Source organism: Adiantum capillus-veneris, chromosome 24 (genome assembly GCF_014529385.1).
Source record: "Adiantum capillus-veneris isolate H3 chromosome 24, ASM1452938v2, whole genome shotgun sequence".
Classification (NCBI taxonomy): Eukaryota; Viridiplantae; Streptophyta; class Polypodiopsida; order Polypodiales; family Pteridaceae; genus Adiantum; species Adiantum capillus-veneris.
This window is the reverse complement of record NC_140954.1, coordinates 69875667-69896699: the sequence shown is the minus strand read 5'-3', so window position 1 is coordinate 69896699 and position 21033 is coordinate 69875667. Positions and strand designations below refer to the sequence as shown.

Below are 21033 nucleotides of genomic sequence, written 5' to 3'. Positions count from 1 at the left end.
CGAGACAACTGTAAGAACCTCCCTCAAAGAAATGAATGAGAGCTTGGTTTTTAAATAGCTTCTAGAGTAAGCAATTGAGAGAGCAAGAAGTATCAGCACCAACTAAGAAGTTCAATGATTTGGTACAGAGAGCACTGAAACTAGAGTAACAAGCTAAGAAGGAAAGGGTCCATAAGAGAAGACAGTCCAGCAACAGTAAATCTTCTACTGAAGAAATTTTTGGGTCCAATTCCAATATGTCTAAGAGTGAATTGGATAACAAGGGTAAAGGGAAAAATAAGAGTCATGGACCAGGAAGATAGAGGAATGTCCAAACAAATAGCTGAGATTACAAACACTAGAGCCTCGCTCAAGAGGACGGAAATTTGGTGTTCCAAATGTCGATCAAAGGATCACATGTAATGCTCTCAATGCACATATTGTAAGGATTTTGGACATGTTTAGCACAATTGTGGAATCAGAATTTACAATTTCAAGAAAGGAAAGGATATATCGATGATCACACTCACTAATCCTGAAGTACCCAAGGCAGATGGAGCCAGTGGGTCTAAAGAGAATGAAGCCAGCACAAGTGTAGGGGCTGGTCGGGGATGGTACCAGAACGGTGCTAGCAGGGGTATATGTAGGGGAGATTTTTCAAAACGGAATATGAACTATTACCAATGTAGCAAGTATGGCCACTTTGTAGCCTAGTGTCCAGAAGGGACAAAACCAAAGACATTTGAGCAGAAACCACCAGAACCAATACCACTCAGGGTGGTCACTAGAAGTAAGGGGGTGGTGATCAAAGAGCCTCAATATGAAGAACATAATCAGATTGTTGAAGCCAAAAAGTGGGAACAATAGAGAAAGGTATGGAAGGCTAAGGGAAAAGAGAAGGTCATAGACGAATGCAGGAACAAAGGGAGCTCGCAACAAAAATCATTGAGAATTTGTCAAGTAAACTGCTAGAACAACCAGAATGTTCTGAAGCTTGAACCATTCAAAAGCTACCACCTCAGCCTTCAGAATCTCATGAGGAACCAGCACATGGCCTCAAGGAGTCTATGATTGCTACGGTGGAGAGTCTGGTAAATGAGACAAGGCAAGCCAGAGCAAACTTGACCAAGGCTAGAGCCAATGGTCTGATGAAGGGTTGAGCGGATTCATCACAAAGCCATCCAACAATCAGATGAGAGAACATGGGATGGATTGTGAAGACACTCAAGAGGAGAAATATTCTGGTTTGGGCAGCAGTAGCTCTGGCAACAAACAAGATGAGATTTATGTAAAGATCTATGAATGCATTCAGAAGCTGACAGTGGAACTAGGTGACATCAAATGCACATTGCCAGAGGTCGCAAAATTCATCAAGCAAAAGAAGAAAGATGAGACTGAAGCTAGAACTGTGGACTTGGCAGCTGCTCAAGAGGATGAGGTCCCAGTAATCCAAATAGATTACAAGCTTTGCAAACAATGGGAACCATTGTCTAGGGTAATTTTGGATGGTGGAGCAGGAATCAATATTATTGGCGAGCATCTAAGGCAAAAACTGGGAATAACGAAGATGAAGCCACCTCTCTTCAAAGTAAGGATAGACGACCATAGAGTAGTCCAAGCTACTAGGATTATTGAGAACATGCAGATAAGACTCAAAAAATCAAAGTTCAAAACCAGCTTTCTGGTACTTGATGTACAAGGAGCCTATGGTATGTTGCTAGGAAGGCCTTGGCTGAGGACTCTTAAAACAATTCATGACTACGCAAATCAAACTCTGACCATTCAAGGCTTCAACATAAGAATTCATATCAAGACAGATCTGTAAGACTTGAATAATTATGTAAGAAATATGGGACTAAAAAGATTGAAAGAATGCTCACATCCATGAACATCTTTTAGTTAATAGAAATTGATCTAAGTGCGGTGCTGATGGATCAAGGTTAATGACAGAAGCAGCAGTATCCAAATCAATTCACTAAGCTGATGGTCGCTTACCAGAACAGTCAACATCAGAGAAGATTGACTTCTGAAAAGAGGAGGGAACCAGTTCAGTGAACTCTGAGGAGGAAATTCCAGTAGTACTAGCACTGGATGTTTAGAATGATCTTTTAGAAGTCAACAACCCTTTCATCAACAATTACCCTGTAGGCATTTGAACTAAAAATGAAGTAGACTCGGTGGCCAAAAGGAAGGGAGAAGGGCCAAACTGGCTATTCCTAGATGATTGAGAATTGGAGGATTGGAATCTCGACTCAGAGGAAAATCCCAGAATGATCAAGATCAGCAAGCATCTGAAGCCAAAGATTAAAGAAAAGGCCAAGGCATTGTTCCAAAAGTATAAAGACGTATTTGCATGGGAACATATGGACCTGAAAGGAGTTGATCCAGAAGTTTTCCAACATCGGATACCATTGAAAATCCAGATGCCAGACCAGTTAGATTGCAAAGGTACAGAATGAATCTCAGCTATGCTAAAAAGGTTAAGGAAGAAATTGACAGCCTTCTCAAAGTTGGCTTCATTATAGAGATAGCAAGTAGTGACTGGATGTTTTCCATAGTGGTAGTCTCTAAGAAGAATGAAAAACTTAAAGTGTGTGTTGACTTCAAAAAGTTGAATGCCCATACCATTAAGGATCCTTTTCCATGAACATTCACAGACATGATGTTGGATGAGATTGTAGGCCATGAAATGTATAGCTTTATGGATAGATATAGTGGCTATGATTAGTTAAATATTGCACCAGAATATAGGGCCAAAACAACCTTTATCATTGAATCGGGAGCATCTATGTACTTAGTGATGCAAATTGGGCTTTGCAATGCTCTGACAACTTTCCAGAGATGCATGATGGAGATTTTCATTGAGTTTTTACATAATTTTCAGGTCATCTTCATGGATGACTTCACTGTCTTTTCTATGGAAGAAATGCGCTTACTATTTTTGAAAATGGTCTTCGAAAGTTGCAAGAAGAGGATCTCCTTAAACCCATTCAAATCTGTATTTATTGTCTAGAAGGGCCAGCTATTGGGCCACACTTTATCAAGGAACGGTATTGAGATGGCAAAAGACAAGATCAAGAGCATTCAGAACGCAAGAGCACCCACTACTATGTCAGAGCTGAGTTCATTTCTGAGGTATATAAATTTCTACCGCAGATTTGTTCATATGTTCGCAGTCAATGCATTACCCTATATGAACTGACAAAGAAAGGAAACAAGTTCATTTAGACTGAGGAATGTGAATGCAGTTTATAGTGCCTACAAGATGTGATTAGCAAGAAGCCATTTCTCCATCAGACAAATTGGGATGTTATTTTTCACGTGCATGTTGATGCTTCTGACATGGCAATGGGGGATATAATGGCCAAGCCTGATGGGAAGATAGACTATCCGGTCTACTTTGCCAGTCATATGTTGGTACAACTGAACTGGGCTATTCAACTACAGGAAGGGGCACTGGGAATGGTATCCAGTGGGCATTTTCAAGACACTATCTATTGGGCAAGCTATTTCACTTTTATGTCGATCATCAAGATTTATTGTTTCTGATCAACAAAGTGATTATACAAGGAAGGTTAATCAGATGGATGATGTTTTTAATGGAATTCAAATCCAATATTTTTCACAAGCCGAGAAAAACACATTGTGGAGCTAATTTCCTTTCCAAAAGTATGGAGGGTTGTTCAAAGACATCTCTAAGAGACGAATGAGTAGATGTTGACTTATTTCAGAGCGTAGTTGAAGAAGAGCTGGATCCAGAATGGTAAGATGTGTATGATTTCTTCAAATAGAAAAATTTCTAGACGATTGGTCTTAGAACAAGAAGAAGGCATTGATTATTAAAGGTCTGAAGTTCACCATCATTGCTAGAGCACTTTATCGATTGGGCATTGATGGTGTACTTCGAAGATGTGTGCCAATGAAGGGAAGAATGCAAGTTATAGGAGAGGCCCATAATGGAGACGCAAGAGACCATTTCTCAATTGACATCACTTGTAAGAAGATTCTTCAAGCATGATTTGGTGGCAAACAATGATGGTTGATGTCAGAGATTTTTTCAAAACCTGTGTCTACCAAAGAATGGGAAGGCCTACAATAGCAGACATGACAATTCTAACACCAGTGGGAGTATTCATGAAATGAGGATTGGATTTTTTCATGGGTCTATTCAAGAAGGTGAATCCCAAAAAGATCCGATATATCATCATGGCTACATGTTCTGTCAGCAAGTGGGTGGAGGCTACTTGGCACTTTCAGACAACAGTGCCATATCTATTTTTGTGTTCATCTATGAGAATATCATATGTCAATATGCTATCCTATTGAAATAGTGTTAGATCAGGAAACTCATTGCATCAATGACATGATGGAAATCTTGATGGAGCTATTTTTAGTAGACCTAGGAAATCAACACCATACGATCCCCGATGTAATGGTTAACCAGAGAGTAGCAATAAGACAATCAAGACCATTCTGACCAAAATTGTGCAAAAAGAAACGCATCATTGGGATACAAAACTTCAAAGGAATTATGAGCATATCGCATTGCTTGTAAGGTAACCACTAAAAGCAACTCAAGCGACGCTTAACATGCATACCAAAAAGTTTGACCAATCCAGATCCATATGTATGAGAAGCCAATATCCGTTTTAGAATATTCCACACTTCTATTCAACACTCAAATCACACATCAGGTACTAACCTCATATAAGGCAAACAAGGGCATATAGCAGTTGTTAATGGTAGAACACTGGATCTGACACCGGAGAGATAGCCAATCTGTTCAGGATTCCAAACGAGCAGAGAACCAACACCATCCGCTATTGTGATGAAGTCAACAAGTTCTTTAAAGAAGATGAACAAGCTAGAAAGAAACACAAGGATGGGGCTCGGGACATTCCAATGGTTGCACTAGAACATACTGTTGTATACAGATTTATCAATGAGACCTTCAGTTTGAAAAATAACCCTACTTATTTATCAGAGAAATTGTTTGCTATGTTACTTGCAAAGATTCAAATTCCAGAAGGCAGCATCAACACCAGCCAATTTCTATACAACAGTGTGGTACAAAAGACTGCCAAGGCCAAGTCCAAAATTTATTCAAAGCTTGTATGTTTGGCAATTTGTATATTGGGAAAATTTGATTCGACCTCATGTAAATGTTCAAATGATATGGGATCGGGTCACTAAATCGAAGGCACTTAAGATCAATTTGCAGTCTTTTGAAGACAATGCCAATGGCAGGTCAGATAAGACAGGTTCGCTAACCAAAGACGGTACAAATAAGCCATCTAAAGATAAAGGCAAAGGAAAAGAGCAGATCCGAGAGAAAATATCTCTTGCTGAGACTGGATCTAGATCAACCAGCAAGAAGTAGAATACCACTCAACTGTTGAAACAATTCAAGGCCAGAACACACAAACAAGCGGACGCTGACACCACAACAAAGACAGCACAAACCACTACTGACAGAGCAACATGAGAAAAATGATGAGCAAGAACAACTACCACGGAGGAACAGCAAGCTGGTGTCAGCACTGAAGGAGAGAGACACCAAGAATCTGGCAGCATCGACCCAATAATTTAGACCATCAATTTACCAATTGTGAAGTTGTACATGTTGCAACAACTATAAAAAGAACCTCTTAAAGGCAGGTTAGTCATGGAAAAACCCAATGGATCTGTCTTACCCTATGCGTTTCCCATGATGGACATGAGAGAGACCATACCAATCCGGATGTCATCACCCAAGGATGTGTTGTAGCCATCCAATCTGGCTGGCATACCATTGTCGACGCCATCAGCCAAATGATGGAATTTCAAGTTTCCAGTTCCACCTCAGATAGAGCAAAGCTCAAGAAAGAACTTCATCAGGCGAATGCTGAGCTAGAAAAACTGCGCAAAGAGAATGAGGGATGGCTAGCTCAACTTCTAACATTACAAATGCAGCGACAACAGCATAAAAGAGAGCTAGAAGGACTTCAAAATAGAATCAACAACCTTACTTTGGTAACAAGGACATGACAAAAATGAAGGGTGAAGCCCAGAGAGAAGTTGATCTCTTTGAGACCATGCTTGAGGCCAAAAGATCAGATTATGGGAACTTTACCAGAAGCATAACCTCAGGAAGTATGACATCATGCAAAAATATATTTATCATGAACTGGAACAGATTGTTGATAGAAATGGAGATCTAACCCTCAATGTAAGTGATTTGGAGAATCTTATTGAGACAACCTAGTTTGATCTCCAAGAAAAGATAGCCTAGTACACTACAGCATTGGCCAATCAAGCACTAGCTAGATGAAGACCATGAAGATGAAGAAGATAATGATGATGATCCCCAGGACTAGAGGACTCATAAGAAGGATGATGATGATGATGAGGTCAGGGTGGACACAATACAGGGTCGGCAGCCGGTGGCTCAGTAGTAAACCTCTAGACCATGTTGCAGACAGGCCAGCTGAGGATCAGACACCACCTGCTGGAGACAAACAGAATCCACCTGATCGGCAAACTGGCAGACATGCAGATCATAGTCAGAATAAGGATAAAGCCATTTCGTGGGAAACTGACTATGAGTCTAACCACAAGAACTCCAATGAGCTGTTGGCATCAAATTAGAACCTACAAAAACGGAAACATCTTCAGATCCAAAAGTTCTTAGATGATGAGTCAATATATTTTTATCTGGAAATATTCAGATGCTCTATGTCGGAGCCTGATGCATGGTCACAGAGCATGGAAGTTAGCCAATTATCACGACCAGAAAGTCTGCTAGTTGCCTCCACATCCCAGCTGTGTCCAAGTGCTGGAAAGAACTCCAGAATGGGAACTAACAAATGATGACATAGTTGTCAACCCAGCTACCAAGGAGTTAACAAAAATAGATCTTAAGTCACTAGGAATTCAAGTAGAAATGTTGCTAGGTAATAGGCCAACCTATAAGTGCATGAAGAATATTCGACAGCAGATAAAATAAATACGCATCCAAATGCAAACTTCAAAGGGGAATTCTAAATCATCGAATCAAAATTCTACTAGAGAATAATGCTACGAGCAATCAAGACCTAAGACCAAGACGACTCTTAGTGAACAAGAACAGTACTTGAAAAGATTATATCACTTGGTGCAAATTTCCTAAAAAATGATGCAGCACGAGAATCAAATGATATTGAATTTCTTGGAATTTGTACTCGATTCTCTAGCACTCTCATATGCCATACCAGCCAAAGAAGTTGAGTTACCTTGCTTCTTTCCAGCTCTCTATTTGCCTCATGGTAAGCCTGCAGACCAGTAGTGATATAATCTAATAGTAGATAGGCTCAGAGTCTGGTATGAGGAGAAAACTATGGAATGGATGTCATGGAATCAAGTACTGCAAGAGGCGCTCCAAAAGACAGTGGTCAGCTAGTTACTTGGTGATTTACACAAGTTCCAACTCTTAATGGGCCAATGGAAAGTCCAAATCAGTAGGCTCATAAAGATCACAAACCACTGTTGCAGTTGAGAATGAAGCATCCAAGATTTTAGATAAAGAGATGGCTAACAAGGCAAGCTATGAACCCAGTTCAGAGAAATGGCAAAGATTCTGCCTGAAGCACGTGTCAAATGTAACTAGCCACTGCCTCAAGGATGGCTGCACACTGCATTCTATTGCCATAAGGTGGCAGGGCTAGACTGACAAAGTGAAATAGCACTTTGTATGATGTTGACACCAAGACATGGAATCCACTAACACCCTATGAAGTTGAGATGAAGACTGTCAGGAAGGACTAGTTGGACCAAGAGGCACTATTCAGATTGATTGAGAAGAAAAATGGTGGGACAACCACTTCAGAAGCATCCCAGGCACCATCTAAAAGGAAGAAGGCACCTGACAAGGAGAAGGTTTGATGGACACCCACAGGTTGAGCTATTGGTGTTCTACCATTGGCCTTTTGCAAGATGAAGTAGATCCAATGGTTTCAGGTGGCACCTTTAAAGTCCTATGCTGACAATAGAGGGTTGGCTGCAAAAATACAAGAGATGAAGGAAGCAGTGGAGCTACCTTTGACACCAGCATTTTCTGGAAATTTCGGTATTATACCAAAAATTCAAGAAAGGGGAGGAGGAATGTAGAAGACTGGAACAACCTCTAACAAGCGACCGAGGATACCAGAGAGTTACCATGACAACTGATAGTGTACAGTCAGCTACACAGAGGACCCACTATTCATTTTTGGGACAGCTCATTACATCTTGGACAACGTATTGTAATCATGCGCTCTCTCTCTTCTTGAGAACTTTGATCTTTGCCTCTCTTGTAATTCCAAAGTCCTATTATTGTATCTTGAGCCATTCACTGGCATACTTTGTACTTTTTAGTATCACTGCCAGTTGTACTTTGATTATTCGTTTGAATACAATTTCAGTTCCATCTATATCTTGTCATTTTATTTCCAGTTATGTCTTTCAGTTTTCTGAAGTTTGATTAGATCCTTGTAAGTGGAATAGTTGTCTGAACATATCCAGCCCATTCGAGAGGAAAGAGAATATATTATATACCAGAACTCAATAGCCCAGATGGCTATTGTGAGCCAAGTTACAAAGAGTAACTTTTGCAGGTCAAGTTTCTGTAGAAGGAAGACTCAAGAACAAGCAGAAGAAGGTGTAGGGAAGGGTCCCATTCCTTGGATTCCCTATGACCAAGGGGCGACCGACAAAGCTAGGAGTCTTATGGGAACCGGATTGCAAGGAATGGTCCTAGGAACCATTCCCGATAGTCAATGGTAGTGGGGAGGAGGGCCTTCAAACCTACGTAGGCCATTGTTTTCGTGCGCTCATGTTCAAAAGTCAACGCATTTGGGATTCTGCATGCTGACTCGGAGGCAAGCGATTTGCATGCAGACATTCTGACTGTTGAACTAGCACACTTTTTGTCTAATAATAGATTGCGTTGTTGATGATTTTTCTTCTCTTTGGTCTTTTTAGCTCGTTAATTCTCCTTGAGACATGAAGAGAACATTACCAAATACCCCTCTAATTTATGGAAATTCACAGACTACGGCTCAAATTTCAAAAATTCTTGAAATACCCCCTATTTGTCATAAATTCCCAAAATATCCTTCAAATTTTTCTAAATTCCCAAAATACCCCCCGGTCGTGAGATTAAATTTCTCCAAAGATGAAAAAATTTGTGCTTTTCATAAGAATACTGATTGTCTATCAATACAAGATGCTAAAACTAGAATTTAAGTTAGTTATGTAGCTTTTGGGATCTCAATTGTCAAAAAGGAATAAAGATTAGAAAATCTTGAACAATCCAACCAAAATAGATAAAGGGTATTTTGGGAATTTCCTCGAATGAGAAGGGTATTTTGGTAATTTTTCCAAATAAAAAATTTGATCTCAAGTTAAAATGGGGCATGTATGTAAAAGAAAGGGGTTATGAAGGACCTGCCTAGACTTTGGAGTAAGGTTTCATCTGCAAAATGTAGAATGAGTATTCGGCCCATCCTCTGGATGCCGCACGCCTGTACCCCCTCTCTAGACTCTCTCCCTCTCTCTCTCTCTCTCTCTCTCACACGCGTCGCATGCCTATGATTGGCTGTACGCGTCCACCTCACCCTTTTACTGGAATCAGTCGCTTGTATATTTACTTTAAAGAAAATTTAAAACAATTCTGTCCTCCATTGCCGCCGGGTCGTTGTAGTATAGTGGTGAGTATACCCGCCTGTCACGCGGGTGACCCGGGTTCGATCCCCGGCAACGGCGTTTATGTCTCGGTCTTTTTTAAATGCTTCAGTGCCATTGAAAGGAAGCGTTTCATTATGGTCACCTCTTATCTCAGCCGCCCATTTACTACCTCTTCTTTGCCAAACTCTCCTGCAGCAACTCACCAATGATCAACACGTCAGAATCCTTCTGACACCTTGGATCCTTGTTGCTCATATATCAAGGATTGTATGGCCCCCCCTCGATTGCGCCAACCGAAAATAGTCGTGGAGTGGCCATACCATGAAATAACGTGCTACTGATGGCTCCGGTCGCCATGTGGTTGCCCGTTATTTTTAGGATGGCCACTCCTCGACCATTCCCTACCCCAAAATTAGAGTCCCTTATCCCTAGTTTCAATGTACACTACACTAAAAAGTTGTCCTTGCCCTAAGTCATAGTGTTTTCCACAAGCCCACCACCCCCCTCTCTCACTCTTCAATCCTAAATGTCCTATATCAAGACTCTTAAGAGCCACCAAAAACGACACGATGCGTGCATGCGCGCAGAGGAGCAGTGGGTGGAGCCTCCTTATTCTTATGTATTGAGATAATGAGAATAAATGGTTAGTGCATTCGCCATGCACCATGGCCATTCACCCAACAACCACAGTTGTAGATGAAAGTGCTACATTAGGCTTGATACAAGATGGGGTGATACATGGAGGCTTGATGAAGAACCCTTAGGAAAATAAAGAGAGGGGTGAAAGGGAACTCGGGGAGTGGGCGGTGTCAAGTGCGGTGCTCGTAGGCTTAGGAATTTTAGGTAGGCTTAGGAATCCAAAATTCCTGGATGATGGTTCGTCCACCATGAGAGAGAGAGAGAGAGAGAGAGAGAGAGAGAGAGAGAGAGAGAGTTTCAAATCATAAAAAGAAACCCAAGCCCTCAAAAATCAGAGTATATTTTTGTTTTTATTTTTTCCCATGACCAAGAGAGCATAGAAGAGTTGGGAACATGCACCCTACAAATAATAAGACTCTGTCAAGACAAGTTTGGTGAGAAAAAGCATAAAAGAGTCGCTCGACATATATAGATAGAAGCTACTTAAAAATCAGCTTTGCAAAAGCTTCAAAGTTGACATAATCACTACTAGTGCGGATACCAACGATGGACCTCAATAGCACTCAGATTGTCACAACCCCCCCCCCCCCCCCCCCCCCCCCCTTCCCTTTCAAGCCCCGTTATTTGCACACCTGCACTGCTCCGAGCTCGCACATGCTTACTTGTTGGATCCACCATCAATTATACCTACCTCAAACTAACCCAACTAGTGCATGAAGGCTACAGAAGGGTGTCCGCTGACTCTGACCCAATCAATTCTTATGGTGGAGCAAGCTATTCGAGCATGAAAAGTTTGCCATTGGCATGGGCCCATTCATGGGTTTGTGCCATGTAAGCAAGTGCTCTAAGAAACCAAGGTTTAGTGTGATCCCACCTACAATTTTTCTAAAATTCACCCTTGAAAAAAGAAAACTAACAAGACTTCGAGAAATTCAGTGTAAAAACCTTCACTTACAATCAATTTACCTATAAAATTTTACATGCCAAGGCTTTAGAAAAAAAAATCTTAGCACTAATTAAGCCTTACATCGGCGTCAGCCATATAAGAAAGATAACTCACCCTTAAATTTACATCTAGGCTTTTGCACCCATTGAACACATTGAACCTTCGTTGAACATACAAGAAGCAAATGAAAGCTCTGTGAAACCTAGGAAATTCCCAAAATACCTTAAAATTTCAAAAATCCCCAAAATACCCCACATATGTTGCTATAAAATCACAAAATGTCCTTAGATTTTTTTCAAATTTTTCCAAAATACCTCGTGTTATTCTCGCAAACATCTCCAAACACTCTCCTTTTTGCAACTCATTCAAGGTTCTCTCTCAACCAAAGATATAACTAGGATTTTGGATGGCATTGTCGGCTCTCCAACTGAAATGGGTCATTATTAATAGTCTCTATTTGTGAGCTCATTGGTGAAATTCTGTTGATTGTTAGAATGACTATACCATGCAAAATTTGTAGCAGTCCGTCCAAAATTGAAACAAGAGTATTTTGGGTGTTTTAAAAATTTCAGGATATTTTGGTAATTTTCCGTGGAAAATAAAATCTACAGGGTATTTTGGTAATTTTCCCTCAAAAATAAAATGAGAAAAGCAAAGCAGGTTGAGCAAAGGATTGTTCAAGACAGGCTGTGCGTTTTCCATAGTGCATTACCAAAATAAACCAGCAATGAAAAGGAAGCGCTGAATGCCAGGCACATTCAAGCAAGTGACAGGAGGGGTAATGACTGCCCTAAACCAGACATACACGAGCGTCCACATGGGCACCCAGACAAGGGAAAAACAGGAAAAAGAAAAGGCAAACTTGACATGCACATACGCATACAAGCTCGGGGGCTTTCACAAATGAAGTTTTTATATTATGATATCATCAGGTACTTCAGACCAAATAAATAGCCAGCGAGCTTGAAAGTCCTCAATGCCACTTTGAAGACAGCCAGCAAGCGGCAAGACTCCATGTCTAATATGAGACCATGGAAGAGAGTGTGGCCACTTAACTAATTTTGCAAACAAGCAAGTGGTATTGCCCTAAAACCTTAGCTAGTTTTCTTTTTTTTGGCAACAATATCTCAACAAAAGAAGAACCAAAGAGAAGACGACACAAAAAAATAGTATCAAAAGCTTAGTAGGTAGGCTTCTCCAAAGTACAGCTCAAACTAAGTGCCGAGGGCAAGGCAAAGCAAAGCAAAATGCCAATAGCTCTTCTCTCTTATTCCTGCTTGATAATAGCAATCGAGAAGAGTAAAACCTCGTCAATGTGAAGTTTTTATTTAGAGGCACCCCTGAACTAAAACCTATTTAAGGTTCATCTCCCATTTACAAATCCGTTCAAAAAAACTCACTTATTAGCAGGCACTTCAAAAAGGGTGGCAAGACAGCTCTTTGTTTGAATCATGCATCATCTAGAGCAGCTACTCCAGGAAGCACCTTGCCCTCCAAAAGCTCTAAGCTTGCACCTCCTCCTGTTGAGATGTGGCTCATTTTGTCTGCTACCCCGACTTTCTCTACAGCTGCAACCGAGTCACCACCTCCAATGATACTTGTGACACCTTTGCCACTCAAATCAGCCAGCTTCTTCGCAATTGCCTGCAAAAACACAAAAGTTCATTAACATCTGAAAACAGCTTAAAGCTTGGAGGCAAGTAGTGACTGCAATCGGACTTCGAACCACATCCGGCATCCTTCCTGGTATAATGTGAGCACCTCAATGCTTTTCCTAGCAAGCTCCGCAAACCTTCTACAGGAAAGGTATTAACAAGATCAACAAGACCGACTTCGATGTTGCATAATCAGAATAATCAGGCACTTGAAATGAGAGCTTATCCATCAGGAGTTTCAAACACTGAAGGGTATTTTTTTCTTCAGAAAATATCTTGTGACCCATCCTGTATGACAGCTTGGAAGTGCCCTTAGGATGCAATCACTTGGTAAACAGCCAAAGGTGATCGCAGGATTGCTTTCAAGCACAAAGTAAGCTCCTGATCATTGTAAAGCTGACTACTGAAGAGATTTTTTGAGGACTGCTGTCACAGACCTCCGGACTCCATTTTCGTGTGCTTTATATGTATCCATCATAATGTGGTGAATGCTTGCTTCTAAAAAATGCAGTGCTGCAATGCGAATAGTACAATACCTCAGTGCCCTTGGCAAATTTGTCAAATTCAAAGACACCCATTGGTCCATTCCAAATCACAGTTTTGGTAGTGTCCAAGGCATCACTAAAAGTTTTGATAGAGTCTGGACCAATGTCAAGGCCCATCCAGCCATCTGGAATCTCCGATGCAGGCACAATCTGGAACAAAGCTCAACTTTTTAGTCATTGAAAAGGAATATTTTTTCTTTTGTTACAAGTTTAAGCATACCTTGCTATTTGCATCAGCAGCAAACTTATCTGCTACAACAACATCCGTAGGCAGTAAAAGGGAGACACCCTTGGCTTTGGCTTTCTTCATAAGGCTTGTGGCAAGCTCAAGCTTGTCTTCCTCGACAAGAGAGGAGCCCACAGAGAGCCCTTGTGCCTTGTAGAAAGTGAAAATCATACCCCCTCCAAGTAAGAGGAGATCACATTTCTCCAACAAAGATTCAATGACACCAATCTTGGATGACACTTTTGAGCCCCCCACAATTGCAGCAAAAGGGCGAGTGGGATTGCGAACAGCACCATCTAGGTAGTCAAGCTCCTGCAGAAAAGCAGCAAATGGCCTGTGTTATCAACAAATGGTCACCAGAATTTAAAGGAAACTTCTTCTAAAACTCCAACACTCCGTTTGCCTCGACATGGTTAAAAAGGTCCACCAAAAAGGAGAGAGAGAGAGAGAGAGAGAGAGAGAGAGAGAGAGAGAGAGAGAGAGATCTTATGTCTATTAGAGACTGAAGACAGCCTATGAGACAATGTCCTCGGTGTATCCGGAGAGGTCAAAAGTACAAAGTAAGAAAATGTGGTGCTGTGGTAGGGGGTGGGGGGTGGGGGGGGGGGGGGGGGGGGGGGGGGGGGTTGTCAAGCTGTATCTCTAGGGGTAATGGGTGCACATATGCTCAGAGAGAGAGAGAGAGAGAGAGACCTTCTGGAGAAGAAAGCCAGCCACGGAAGGCCTAAGATACTTGGTCACCCCTTCAGTGGACGCATGCGCCCTATGAGCAGTACCAAATGCATCATTAACATAGAGATCAGCAACTGATGCTAGCTTCTTAGCATGCTCAGGATCATTTTTCTCCTCTTCTTTGTAAAACCTCACATTTTCTAAAAGTAGGACACCACCATCTGGAAGGGCTGCAACTTTTTTCTCCACCTCTTCCCCAATAGAATCGTGTGCCTTCTCGACCTGATCAGTTCAAACAAAAACAAAACTGTTCTTGATTTAGTGAGCAAGTAAACATGATGTAGAATATACAGAAGCGACCTTCCACTCTATGCAAAGAAGCATGACACACTAAACTGACACATGCTTTGAAGAAATTCACCTTGACTCCTAATAGTTCAGAAAGCCTCGGGACTAAAGGAGTCAGCCTGTACTTCTCAGTTACTCCTTTGGGACGTCCCTGCAAGATGCGAGGGGCAAGAAAGAACTATCTTTAGCGAAAGAAAATAAGCATCTTCATGATTCAAGCAGTACGACCACTTTCATGTATTTACTATCCGATCACCTAAACAATGGACCAGGATAGCCATATCACAAACTTAAAAATCAAAGTGCCATCCTACATTCTCATGCAGGTTTGCAAAAATAGAAACTGCTTGAAATGTGTATCAACAACTTGTGAGAGCACTCCCATCCTCAAAGAATTGTCCCTACCAACATTATGAACATAGCATAGAATGGCACTATCTCCAGTTTATATCTGCTCTTCGACTTTAGTATTTTGTACCAATTTGCTCTTGTGAGTTGTGCAGCACTTTAGCCAAGGGCATACATCCTTGTAGAGTTAAGAAAGGACATCTATTTCATGTAAGTTAAGAAATAAAGGATTCACACGATCGCAAGAACTGCATCTTGTCACGATTTGGAGACTTAGTTGGTGCCTTCAAATTCCAAAATGTGTCAAAATTTGCACTTTCATTATCTTTTTGGAAGGCTTACATGGAGTTTATATATTTTTGTTGCATTAAGCCTCTCCTCATAAGGCCCACAAAATTGCACAATTTCACATACAATCAAATCCACTTGAAGAGGCCACCTGTGAGCATACATCAGAAATAATCATTTGAAATATCATATCACCCTCTTGTAGTGATGGACGAAATGGGGATATTTGCAGCCAGAACACACAAAAAAAGTCCTACTTAATGCAAAGCTCAAGGACTAGTCAGTCCCAATTGTACCTACATCAACATTTTCAAAGCTCACCAAGGGCCTCTATTCAAGGGCCAGTGCTATGTAGGAGAGGAACAACACCTCTCCATTTCTCTTCCTCTCTCATTCTACCTCGTAATCTCCAATCTCCTCTATGCTGTCTATAAGTTGAACTCTCTTTTTCTATTGAGTAACTCTCCAGAAAATATGTGGCATGCAAATTTAAATCACCTTCATGTGAACTGCCCAATTTGTTTGATTGTCACAAGATCCACCATCCACAGGTCCATTTGACTCTAGAAATTCAGTATTGGTACGTCACAAATGTCATCTACAAGGCGTCTAATTTAGTTTAATACAAGGAAAAAAATCAGCATGCACAAGTTCTTCACATTAGCTTCAAACCATGCATCAACAAGAAGATTTTTCATGCGGGCATGTGAAATGTCCATGACATAAGAAAAGGAAATTCTTACCAAGTGGCTGGAGAGGATGACTTTAGCTCCATTATCAATAAGGTACTTGATGGTAGGGATGGCAGCGCGGATCCGTGTATCGTCAGTTATGTTGAACTTGTCATCGAGAGGTACATTGAGATCAGCTCTCAGAAAAACATGCTTGCCCTTAAGGTCGCTCTGCTTGAGATCACCAACGCTCCGCTTGGCCATGCAAACAATTCCCCTGCTTCCAGTCTTGCCATGAGAGCTGCTGTCCACATACCTGAACACAGACGAGGCTAAACCCTCCTGCACATGAAACAGATTGGAGAATCCCTGCTTGCTCTTGCTGCCTGCTACGAGGCCGTTGAAGGAGAGTAGGCGTTCAGAGACGCCCAATCTTGTAGACACTCTTGTGGGTGGCCATAAAACCACTCGGGTTGCTGAAGAGACCCTCCCTGCAACTGCGACCTGACTAGCGGATGAAGCAGTCGCTGCAGCAGCCATGGAGAACTTGTGAGAGAGATAAAGAGAGAGAGAGAAGACAGAGCTCGAGCGAGCTTAGCGGAAGGACGGAACTCAGCAAAAATTCCACTGGGTTAAGTTCTCTTTTTTACAAAACAACAATAAATTTGTTTGGGGAAAACAAAGGGAATAGTTGTGTGTGACATGATAAATTTGTTTGGGGAAAACAAAGGGAATAGTTGTGTGTGACATGTGTCTGTGGGCGGCATAAGATGGCCTTCCCATAGAATTACGAGTGTGACCCGTCCTTGGGACCAAGACAAGTATACTTCACGGTGGCCTGCCATGTGGTAGAATAAGGTATACTATAGAGCCATTCACATGAATATGTTCCAGCGACGAGTATGTCTAGACGATGCTACAAAAGTCGTCAAAGGGCAGAATCTGCCGATGATGCTTGAAAGTTGAAAGAGGTGGCAACAAGGGAAACAAGTGAGAGGAGCCACGTGCCTCAAGGGATTCGGCCGGGTGCAAGGCTGCGTAGGTTGTCTCTATCCATATCTCTCTCTCGAACTGTCTCTGTCGACTTCTCGCAGGGCGGTGGGCAGCTTACTTCTACCTCCCTTTGCACATGCACTCGGTCGTATCTTCCTGAGCCTGCAAAAAAGCACGAACTCAAGAGAGACCTCTCTCTCTCTCTCTCTCTCTCTCTCTCTCTCTCTCTCTCTCTCTCTCTCTCTCTCTCTCTCTCTATCAGGAAGAGAGCCTCAGCTTGCGCAGCTTTGTTGTTGTGCTTCTTCCGACAGCTCAGCTCTAGCAGGCTCGCCATCCCAACATGCTTGTGCCTCTCTGGTTCTGCGGCTAGGTGTGAGCAGGTTGAGGATGTCTTAGCAGGAGATAGAAGGCAAGCTAGGAGAGAGTGCAAGGAAGCAGCGAACTGCTAGGAATGGCAAGCAACATGGTGCGGCAAGTCGTGCGAGGTGGGTTTTTTTTTTTGGGGGGGGGGGGGGGGGGGGGGGGGGGGGGCGAGGGGGGGCTTTGCAGACAAGCTGATTAGGGAAGGGTAGGGCGAAGAGGATGAAAACAGGCAGCAAGGGTGGAGTTGGGTCTCTCTCAAGCTTCAGGCACGCAGAGGCGGGAGGGGCAGAGGTTGAGGCAAAAGTAGGGGGCCGCAAAGGAACGACGAGGGAGGGCATCAGAGCTGCATGACAAGAGAGGATCGAGGGGACACGGGAGAGAATGTAGAATTTATGGAGTTTCAAAACCAACTAAAGCACTAGGTCGATTAACAGGTTGAGATTACTTGAGGTAGACATGCTAACCTTTGGCCCTTTGTAAAACCCTCACGAAAGGAGTTCCATAGGACAGGTAACATGTGTGGTACTTGCATGAACAAGGTTACCCCTGTTTAGCAATAAACAACCGTACACTATTTGGGACCTGATATACTTGTGCACTTCAAGATTTGTTCATCACCCTAGTTTTGATGTTGTTCACATTGCAACTCATTCATGTTTACTTTCATAGCAACGGCCATCAGATTTACATTTGGTTATTGTGACCTGATAGAGTGAGAACAAACATGATCATGCATCAGCTTTGAAACAAATAATGATGCAACAACGAAATGCTTTAGAAGCTACCAAGGACTCCCCCCCCCCCCCCCAAAACATGTCTTTGGGTCTCTCAAACTTTGAAGTTTTCCTTCAGGAGGTGTTGAAAGTTGAAAGGGCAAGAGGTTTGAACTTGCAGAAGCAGGCTGCCCAGTAGGAATTGACTACCAGCAATGACCCGAGAACATTACGATCTCCAATTGCTCCATTGTTAAGTGGCAAAAAAAATTCATGGAGATGCAAGCATGATGCTTTCAACAATTATGATCCTAGAGAGGCTGAAGTGATGTCACCATATTTGAATGACGGCAATTCCTTGAACGATACCATATAAGAGGGTGAAAGAGAGTCTTTTCCAAAATCGAGGAATGATAGAACACAGTTTTATTGTGTAATAGCTTTACAAAGATTTTCAAATTTTAGATTAATTTGTTGGCTTCATAACCCCCTGTTGTTGCTGTGCATTTCTTCACACACGAGACATCAGAGACAGCCATGTACCAACGTCAAACAGGTCACATCATTAGCTCTTAATGAGCTAATGAGCTAAGATTAAGGCCTGATTTTTTCAAGAAAAAGAGATCTTAGCTAGTAAAATATCTCTACAGTTTAGACTCATGTAATGCACCCAATATTTTTCAATAAAAGTATTTAATTTACTTTGCAAATATTTAAGGTTCGCATTTTGTTAAATCTTAAAGTGTCCAAACGGAACAATTGGAGCGGAAATCGGACTCTTGAACTATGAATTATGGTCTTTATTCATTTGGAAAGTATAGGTTGATATGGAAAACTTAAGCCTCAAGTTTATTTCTAAAGATAAGAGTTGACCCTTAAGAAAGGAGTAGTATTTTTAGAAGAGAAGGAGTACAATGAGTATTTTTAGAAAAGAATTTTAGAGGAGTTAGAGTCTCTTTTCTTGGAAGCCAAGCTTCTTCTAATATTAGAAGAGACTCAAAATTCTTGTCCAAAAAAAAAAAAAAGAGCCGCAAACGTACGCGAACTTATCTTTGTGATGTTCACTATTGTGCTTTGGCTCTTGAGAGCCTATATAAGGGCCCTCTTCTCCCACTTTGAAACAGACACACACAGAAGTTCTCAAAAGCGAAAGCTCTCTTACCATAACGTCAGAGTTACCCTCTCTCCTTCAACCTCTCACCCTCAACCCATCTCCATCTCCAACTCCCTCTCTACCATCATCGTATTGCCCTTCAGAGTCCTGAGTTCTCTTTCTCTCTTCCCTTTTCTCTACCTCGATACGATGGCCACGAAGCGAGTGATTCGAAGCTCTAAAGATGCTCTTGTTGACCCACCTCCAAGAAAGGTGCAAAGGAAGGTATCATCTACTTCAATCATAACTCAAGCGGAGGTATCGACTCTGAAAGAAGGTTAAGTCGTCTAGCTTCCAACACAGGAGGTAATCGAACATATCGCTAATCTAGTAAGACAAATTTATAATTATGCATTGCTATTCATGTTGACCTGCGAAGCTAAGCATAGGGATTCTCTTAAATTGTCCAAAAAACGTGATTCTATCACAAGAAACAAACATATATTTTCATAGATTAGTGAAAGGATTGTTTGATAAATTGTCATTGTTTGTTAAATTATTATTGCTTGATAAATTGTTATTGTTTGATAAGTTGTTACTGGTTGATATGAAGAGTTGGTTGATTATGTTTGAAGAATCATTTAAAGAAAATAATTGCCGAAAGAATATATTTTGTTGGTAGTGAGATGATTCCGCGGTTAGTGGAGATTAAGTTGAGGTTATCGGCTCTCTTTTGTTCCTCGCGGTTAGCGGGATGCCTGGAGGTTAGCAAGATGCCTCGCGGGTAGCGGAATGGGAAGGTTGCGTAATTCGCGGTTCGTGAATAAATCCTTTGCAAAGGCTCTGTTGGTTAGACGGAGAAAGTCCACGGGTAATGGCAACTCATGAAAAAATAGAAAAATAGAAAGTTATTTGTGTTGAATTATAGGGGTTGTCTTCATTAGGCCTTGTTTGAATTGTTTGATATTGCTTGAAGGGTTGTATAAAAGAACCTATGTTTAGAATTAATTAAGGAACATTGTTTGTATATGTAAAATAGCGTGGTAGTAATTAGAAGACAAGCTAAACAGTGTGAGTATGGGGTGGAAAGTGGGGCCTGGCTCAGGTTGTGAATCAAGGATGTGTGGTCTCGATTAGTCGAGAAACTCTCCACTCCCTCGTATTAAGAGAAGCGAAATTAGAACTCATTGTGCCAAGGAGTCGAACAGTCCCAAGTATATGTGCCCCTGAAAGCTATGGACCGATTAGTCAGGTACTTTTCACAAGTTTACTAGTTAGTTTAGACTTGTTTTATACCATATTCAGGTTTATGAATGGCGGCCGTGCCTCTTAAACGTGGGGAAAAAGACGTTGTTTATGGATTATAAATATGTCAATGGGATTTCATCTCTATGTTATAGGAAATAGCTTTCATTAGAATCCTTGATTTATCGATCTGGCCTGTGGTGTATGACCCTTATAACCACGAACATGATGGATAGAGGACTTCCTCTTTTCTGTTGCTTGTATCTCTACTTTGTGGAAATGGAGTAGGGTGTCGTCAATGGAAAACGAGAATAAAGGAAGGCCATCTATCAAAGTCGCCCCAATCTTCTCGGGGTTGGGGACCTCACAACTCAAGTGTGACCCTCAGCCATGATATGTTGTGTTCATCATCGCCTCCATGGACAACGCAGCCTGGGTAATGTTGTATAGCCCACAACCACTTTGATGGTCCACTTTTAGTGTTCACAGAGCCAATTGCAAGTGAGAACATTGTACAACGTGATGGTGCAGATGCTGCCATATATGAAGATCATGATGTATATTTTGATACGAAGGAGGTTCTTGATTATCATAAGCATAGGTTTATTGATTCACTTAGCAATTCACA

At 41.6% G+C, this 21033-nt stretch overlaps 1 protein-coding gene and 1 non-coding gene across 2 annotated transcripts; one reads left to right on the top strand and one right to left on the bottom strand.

Annotated features, from left to right (window-relative positions):
• Window positions 1-9666: 9666 nt before the first annotated feature.
• On the top strand, window positions 9667-9738 carry TRNAD-GUC (transfer RNA aspartic acid (anticodon GUC)). The gene has a single exon. It is a non-coding gene; the product is annotated as a tRNA-Asp (tRNA).
• Window positions 9739-12412: 2674 nt separating this feature from the next.
• On the bottom strand, window positions 12413-16643 carry LOC147426550 (phosphoglycerate kinase, cytosolic). The gene is made up of 6 exons (XM_086498086.1): window positions 16071-16643; window positions 14765-14842; window positions 14365-14625; window positions 13666-13983; window positions 13437-13595; window positions 12413-12889 (listed from the first exon to the last, which is right to left on the bottom strand). Exons 1-6 carry the CDS (start codon window positions 16536-16538, stop codon window positions 12695-12697), a joined length of 1479 nt encoding a protein of 492 aa, XP_086354212.1. The 5' UTR covers window positions 16539-16643; the 3' UTR covers window positions 12413-12694.
• Window positions 16644-21033: the final 4390 nt, after the last annotated feature.